Source organism: Rhagoletis pomonella, unplaced genomic scaffold (assembly GCF_013731165.1).
Source record: "Rhagoletis pomonella isolate Grant_MI unplaced genomic scaffold, Rhpom_1.0 Rhpom_scaffold_00004, whole genome shotgun sequence".
In the NCBI taxonomy this organism is placed as follows: Eukaryota; Metazoa; Arthropoda; class Insecta; order Diptera; family Tephritidae; genus Rhagoletis; species Rhagoletis pomonella.
The window spans coordinates 51460161-51468363 of record NW_023458558.1 but is presented as its reverse complement, the minus strand read 5'-3'; the positions used below and the strand labels follow the sequence as shown (position 1 = coordinate 51468363).

The 8203-nt window shown below is 34.2% G+C and overlaps 1 protein-coding gene across 4 annotated transcripts; it reads left to right on the top strand.

Moving 5' to 3' along the window:
• The first annotated feature begins 862 nt into the window (after nt 1-862).
• LOC118737758 (adiponectin receptor protein) lies at nt 863-6988 on the top strand. 4 transcript variants are annotated; one of them, XM_036468495.1, is made up of 8 exons: nt 863-1068; nt 2047-2062; nt 2138-2567; nt 5463-5561; nt 5663-6015; nt 6096-6397; nt 6466-6545; nt 6610-6988. In XM_036468495.1, exons 3-8 carry the CDS (start codon nt 2208-2210, stop codon nt 6742-6744), a joined length of 1329 nt encoding a protein of 442 aa, XP_036324388.1. In that variant the 5' UTR covers nt 863-1068; nt 2047-2062; nt 2138-2207; the 3' UTR covers nt 6745-6988. The 4 variants fall into 4 exon arrangements, with proteins under 4 accessions (XP_036324388.1, XP_036324387.1, XP_036324386.1 ...); XM_036468494.1 differs by having other exon boundaries at nt 863-1080; nt 2047-2567; XM_036468493.1 differs by having other exon boundaries at nt 864-988; nt 2047-2567.
• Nucleotides 6989-8203: the final 1215 nt, after the last annotated feature.

Here is an 8203-nt window from a genome sequence, read left to right as displayed (position 1 = left end):
GCAAGTTTTTGTGTGTGGGCACTTTGATGTTTCGAAAATAAGCATTTGCCGCATGACGCCACCAGACAACATTCTCTCAATTTCAGTGTTTAAAAACATATAAATCTTAAAAAAAAAAATCCCATTTGCATAAGCATTTGCCGCATAACGCCACCAGGCTACATTCTCTCAATTTCAGTGTTTAAAAACATTCAAATCTTTAAAGAAACTTGCTGAATAATTTCCTAAAACGTAATCATAAATAATCCCATAGGGAACAGATTTTTATTTTGATTTAATATCAAAATTTCATCGATGTTACCACTAGCACCCTTTTTTCAAATGAGCCATATTGGCTGTCAAACTATCGAATTGCCTGCAATAGATGTCAAGCAATAAGCGCTGACATATATTGTAGCCAATGAGAAATAAGCGGCCTCCAGTGGAAATATATTTTTTGACATGGTTATCACGACATCAGTGTTTTCCTGTGGAGACAGGGCTTTATGGGCACCTGCGGAATCCTGCGTTGCGTGTGGGAAAGCACCCATTTTAACCCCTGTGTAGCTCCTGCCAGTTGACATTCTCCACAACAGCTGTTTCCGTCAGCTGGGAGTTCATCCGGATAGATGAAACTATCTGGCGTGGCTGCCAAGTTCAGTCAAGAAATGTCGCCCAGTGTCTAAATATTAGTTGAAGTTAAATTTTTGTCTTATCGAGAAAAATTGGGTACACAATTTTCATAGAAAATAAACTGCCTTATGTTTTTTTTAAGAGATGTGTCGATATCTGTCTAGAAGTTGCGCTAGCTCTACGTTGCAAATTTTAAAGTTAATTTTTTAAGTGTGCTGGGAACTCTGGCCGTGTTAATGGTATTCATTCAGTGTTTCCTATTATCGAAGTTTTTTTGCATTGTTTGGAGCAGTTTGGAGGAAGTTTTGCGTGTTTCTTGCTTCAATTTGAAGCCTTCTCGTTAAAATCTCAGCATTTTGCTGAAATTCATAACAAGGTAAAGCCGTTTTTGTTCAAATCGTAATAAAAGTTTGTAAATGGTCTTGTTAACGGGAGTAGGTAAGCAGTTATTTCTGGGTAAGTAAAAAAGTTAGATTTCGGCCTACTTTTGGAGAAACATCTGAATTATAGCCCTAATTTTCCTGGTAATTTGCCTAGCATTACTTTGTAAATTTATGCAATTTTGACTCTATGCATTCATAAGACAGTAGAAAGAAGTGAGGGGTGAGGCTAGCTGTGTGACACGAAAGATGCATGTCATTTCCATGTAGTGTTGTTACTTTCCCTACCCACATGAAAATTTCATTATGGACAATATCAATATTACGTTTTTGCTTTTATTATCTTGACTTGATAATATTAAAAACATATGCCATACTGGTGGTGTTTCAATAAAACTGTGTATGTATATATTATTTTCATGCCTACAGTAGATAGTAATTAAGTTATAACTTGGCCGTACGTACTATGTATGTATGTTTAAATGTAGTTTTCCATTACTTGCTACGTCACAAGCAGGGAGTATGTACACTTGTACGTACATGTACCTATTCCATGTACATACATACATATACACTTTTTGGGAGACTATGCAAATTTTGCCCTTTCTGAATATTTACTAATTAACATGAATGCAATCATATCTTTTCACTAGGTTTTTTCTCGTGCAAGGCAATAAAAAATTCTGTTTAGCTACATAGTTTTCATTAAAAAAGCGATTTCGTTTACCAATTGATTAATTAAAAAAATATATATCATCAAAATAGTTTGGAATTTTGTGCCACATTGACATGACTATATATAATAAAACAAATATACATATTTTACTTTTGGAATGCACATTTAACCTAACCAAATCAAGAATTAACTAAATTGAAAATATATTCAATTAGACTAAATCTAATAAAAATTAAATTCAAGCGTGTCCGCTAAATTGTTGAATGTAAAATCAAGCCATATTCGTTAAAGAAAAAAGGTAGGAAAAGTAAAACCGCATCGAATATAAGCAAGAATTTGCAACCTTCGTCGTCAAACATTCTTTTATTTTCATTTCAGCAACAAAACTCCAACGGTAAACTAACAACTTTTGAAGGAATCGCTCTCTAAACCGTTGCTCTAATTCAGTCTCTTTGTTTTGAAAATATAGAGCAAACAGAAAATTCTCTATTAACCATATTAATTAGTAAGAATCGACTAATAAATAACAAAAAAAAAAAATGGAGATGGAAACCACAACATCCACCACAAAGCTTATTGCACCTGATGTCTCGAAAGACAATTTTGTTTCCGATAATAATATGGCTGGTTTCGTAGCAGACGATAGTTGCGAATTTGAATCGCCGGAACATTCGTGCGTAGAGTCAATAGGACGTAGCGATGGAGATGATGAAGATGAGGACATTATTTTCCAAGAGGTCAAAATGATATTGCGTAAGCGCCGTGGCTGGGGACCCGAAGATTCGCTAAGTACTAATGATATAGATTTGCTCGAATATGATGATGAGTTAGTGGAGGAAGACGATGCAGGATGTCCTTTGCCTTCTACGCCTGAGGATACACAACTCATTGAGGCTGAGGTGAGTAAACAGGAAGAGGCTATCTATGCTTTTTACACTTATTTTTTACTTAGTTTTACATCGAATTCGGCAGTGTATACATAGATACATATATGTATGTAATTAACTGCAGCTGCGCTTATATACATATGTACATATATATATAAGTTCGTTGTAAGGTGCCTGTTGTCTTTCTTATCGTTAATTTTTGAACTTAAGTGCAAGAAATGTGATAATAGCCCAAAAGCAAAATGTTATTCTGGCATAAAATCTTTTGTTTTTGAAATAACCATATTTCACTGTTGATAACTAGGGTTCGGAATCTCATGCAAACGCATGTTATTATTGGGTGCCTTCAAATCGAAATGGTTCAGTTATCTTTACGAATCATGAAATTTCCTTTAAAATGTTATTCAAACGTTAGTGCGTATTTTGCAGTAAATGCATGGTTTTCCAATTTTTTTTCCAAAAAATACTCTTTTTTTTTTGCATATTTTTTGTACATATCTTAGTATAGATATTTTACAATGAATGCATATGGTTTTTTCATATTTTTGCTGTTTTATTTAGTGCGAAATCACTTGACATAAAAATTACCTTTAATTAGTGAGGACTGTAGGAGATTTATCTCTGATCAATATGAAATTACCCTAATATGAGGTGCGGCTCGGCACTAAATGTGTGGCACTCAAAAATTACCGAAATTTATCACTTGGGGGTCAAGCAGATGTAGAACCGCACAGGATCGTAAGGGATTCCCCGACAGTTCTGGGTGTCCTACAACCCACTTAAAACCAAAGCTCTTAAGAATGAGCAAAGAAGACTTACTGCAGTGTGCACAGGGTACTGGCCCGTTGGGGTACATGCCGAAAAAAATGGATTGCTCTTATCAGGTTCTGTCGCAATTGCGATTACCGACTTAAAAGAGACAGTCGAACACTTCCTGTGCGAGGATAAGGCTAAAGATACTTGGTAAGCCATTCCTGCGTAATGTTTTAGGGGCCAGCTGCCTCTCTCTGAATGGCGCACTATAATTCATTAAAGCCCCCAAATGGCTGTAGGTTGTACGAGTTGTTGGATCAAAATGGCAAATTTGCTAGTTGCATGTCACCAGGGTGACATCCACTTAAACCCAGAGACCCAAAATAATTTTTATCCTAATATATAAAATCAAAAATGTCGCCTTGTTTTAAGAGAAATTTCTTTCGACTTTGTATAATAATTATGTAAGATAAATATCCTCTTTCGTCTCGCGGGATGATTATTTTCAGATGGAAATTATTTACGTCTTTTCATAATAGTTATGTGGGACTTTTATATTTCTTGCCTCTCAGGACGTTTCAAGACGAAAATTAGTTATTTCCGTCTTCTAATAATAATCATGTGGGACTTTTATTTCAAATGACTTACCACTTAATAATTATGTGGAACTTTATTTTTGTTTTCGTCTCGTGGGACGTAGATATGTTTTTATAACGGAAATGACCTACGTCTTTTCATAATAATTATATGCGACTTTTATTTTTTCGTCTCTCATGACGTTAATTTGAGGACGACAATGATTTACATCCCACGTTTTCTCTTGATATAATCGGTACATGTACTGCAGATTTCACGAAATTAAACGTTTATCTCCGAGCTCGATTATTGGAATATGATTTGCTAACATCTGGCAACCCTTTTCAAAAAACTAAAACCACCGCAGTTTTGAAAATCGAATGAACGATACAGAAATCTACGAACTCAATTAAGAAATTTCATTTCAATAAAAGTCCCATATAATTATTAAGGTAAGACGTATATCTTTTCCGTCTTGAAATAAACGTAACGAGAGACAAAAAAAAAAAAAAAACTCCTCCCTAATGATTATAAGAAGACGTAAATAATATTCGTTTTTAATTTAAGGCCCCCGTGGGGGCGAAAAAAATAAATATCCCATATTATTATTATGAGAAAACGAAAATTATTATTTTTTTGTTTTTTTGCGTCTAAAAATAATCGTCCCGCGAGACGAAAAAAAGTTTTCCATTGTTCAGTAATAATTATAGAGCAATATTTCATTTTACTTCTTATGATCGTTATGGTCTCTGCTTAAACCAACCAAACATCTATCTGAACTAAATATTATGTTAAATACTATGTTTCTATTTACCCAAGATTGAAACTGTCTGTTTTATTATAAACAAATTGTATACATAAATATGTAATATATTTTGAAGTGAACTGTTTTTGTTATTTTCTTGTTAAAATCCATGTGCTAGTTATTTTTGTGACGACAACAAAATATTAGAAAAATATTTTGTATTGCATATTTTACGTGTTTATAGCGCATATTTTCGAGATTCCGAGCCCTATTGGTTACGATACACAAAAAATGTAAAGATACATATCTGGAGGAAAGTTTATATAACATGGAAAGTGATGAGTAGTTCTACTAATTAGATAGTGGCTCCAACAGTGTCGAGAGTATGACGAGAGTTTTTATTTATTTTTCTACATGGCGCAGACAATTGCGAAATTTCAAAGCGGCCAGCTTCTGTTCCGTCGGGAGAAGAAAAGTGTAAAATGTTGTCTCCAGTTGATTTCTTATTAGAAATTGTATGAATATGTACAACTATTCAGCTAATTGATTGCCATTCTTATCTATAGCAAACAATTTGTTGAAATGATAGGGTCTTTTTGTATCTAAATATTTTCCAACACAAATTATTTGAATCCGTAAGAAAGAAAGATAAGAAATGCATAATGCCATCAATATTACAATTTAACTTTCGCAGAGAAGGTAAAATTTCGAAGGTTATTGTCACAAAAAACGTTTATAACATTCATACATACATATGTATTTTGCAACAATTTTCAATACAATTTTTCAGAAAATAAAATAAACTCTGTTAAATAAAATGTATGTAATTTCAGATGACCGAAGTGCTAAAGGCTGGTGTTTTATCAGATGAGATTGACTTGGGTGCATTGGCCCACAATGCTGCCGAGCAGGCTGAAGAGTTCGTCCGTAGGGTAAGTTAATAAGTGTGTTTTTTATTATACTAAAAACTGTTACACAAGTTTTAGCAATATAAATAAATACAAACCTTTTAATACCATTTTTTTCTAATCAGGTATGGGAAGCTAGCTGGATTGTGTGTCACTATAAAAATTTACCCAAGTGGCTGCAAGATAATGACTTTCTACACCGCGGCCATCGTCCGCCACTGCCCTCGTTCAGTGCCTGTTTTAAGTCCATATTTCGTGTCCATACTGAAACAGGCAATATTTGGACACACTTGCTGGGCTGTGTAGCCTTTATTGGTGTGGCTCTGTACTTTTTGTCTCGCCCTTCTGTCGAGATACAAGTACAAGAAAAAATTATATTTGGTGCCTTCTTTGCTGGCGCCATCATTTGCCTGGGCTTCTCATTCGCATTTCACACGCTTAGCTGTCATTCGGTGGAGATTGGAAGACTGTTTTCAAAGTGAGTGAAAAATTTTAATCAAACGCACTGCAGTAACTACTAACGGACACATATATCCGTAATTTCTTTTTACGCTACAGATTAGACTATTGTGGAATTGCATTACTCATAATGGGTTCGTTTGTACCCTGGTTGTATTATGGGTTCTATTGTCATTATCAGCCTAAAGTGATCTACTTATCAGTAGTATGTGTATTGGGCACTCTATCAATTATTGTTTCGCTGTGGGATAAATTCTCTGAACCTGCCTTGCGACCTCTCCGCGCTGGAGTCTTCATGAGTTTCGGTCTTTCAGGCATAATACCAGCTATTCATTACAGTCTCATGGAGGGTTGGTTCAGTCAAATTAGTCAGGCCAGTTTGGGTTGGTTAATTTTAATGGGTAAGTAATACGCTTCTCTTATATTTACTAAATTAAATACATTTTTGTGCACCGTCATACAATTCCAGGCCTGCTTTATATACTTGGTGCACTTTTGTATGCATTGCGAGTACCGGAGAGATGGTTCCCAGGCAAATTTGATATATGGGTAAGAATATAATGGTTTAATTTAATTTCTGAAAGTTGAAACACTTATTATATTCACCGCATAGTTCCAATCGCATCAGTTGTTCCACATACTCGTCATTGCGGCAGCATTTGTGCACTATCATGGAATATCCGAAATGGCGATGTATCGTGTTACAGTAGGCGAATGCACCGTACCTCACGAACCAATTACTTTTTAAGCGGAAAGGCAGGAAGGCATACCAATTTTAAAGCTAAGGCAATTGTTTCCGTGTCTATTAATAATATGTGTTAACAACATCAACATCACAGAATTGGCTGCAGGCAGTAAAAAGAGGAGATTTTATGAACGAATTGCAGAAGCTGAAAGTTATTAAATATATTCGTAACATTCAAAAAATACATTATAATAAATCATTTAAAATTAGCGGACTCAAAATAGAAAAAATAAATATAAAACATATATTTCCATATATCTATACTGTGAGGAAATTAGAGGGTCCACTTAGTTGTAAAAATTTAAAGTCTGCTTAACTGTTATCAGCATATAGTTGCCGCAAAACAAACAATATTGTGAACACGATTGTTCACATACATTAAAAAAAATGTTTACGCATAGCCACCAGAACAAATTGAATGTACTTTAATCGCTCGTTAATTATAGCCACAAAACGAAAGCATACAGATAAGCTGAGAAATATGCCGAATATATGTAGTAAAATATACATTTAATTCCTAATTCCGTAAATTGGCGCAATAACCAATCACAATCTGCATAGTTCGATTGCACGAACTTTAGATTTTTTTTTTTTTAAGAATAGTCATACTCCTACGTAAACAAATATGTATGTATGTAATCCCTCACGACCAATGCTCAGATAGAGCCGCTTTTTCGTTATCTATTAAACATGTGGGCAAATCCTAGAAGTAGTCAACCCATATATCGTCGCCTGGGTAGAAGATTGTCGTATGTTAATTTCGGCAGGTTGTGGGAAATCACGAATGAAGTTTGGAATGAAATTTCTCAAAAACGCGAAGATAGATTTTCTCCAAAGTCTTAAATTATTTAATTTTTAATGTTTATTGTTAATTAGTTTTGTCGTAAGCGTCTTTTGTCCACAATTTGGCAGCCGCTTTGTATGAAATACGACAAAACGTGATCAAAATTTCTACTAAATTAACGACACTTTTTACTTTCGGAAACTAAAGGAGATATCAAAAAATGGTGAACTCCATTTTTAATATATTGATTAGTTTAATATGACTGCATCACTAATTAAATTTTTACTAAATTATCGAAAAAATTGGTGAATATCTCTGAGGCTAAAGGAGATATCTAAAAACTAATGACACCAATCGAAAGACCTTACTTCAAAATATATAACTGCATCTAGAACTAAAAATCGTCAAAATGGCGCTTCCGACAATCTTTTACCCAGGCGACGATATTTTAAACTCCTATATTGGCAGTGAGAGCTAGTACCGTCGGAAAACATTAGTCAACCAAAAACGAAAAAAATTTATGTAATTCACATTCTCAATTTTTTATTCATCAATTTCATATTTCTTCCCACTTATTTGAGAAATGTGATTTGCCCCTTATACTTCTCGAAACAAGGCTTGGAACAGCTTTAGTTTTAAGCTCTATATCTTTCAATAAAATACCACAATATCGCTTTT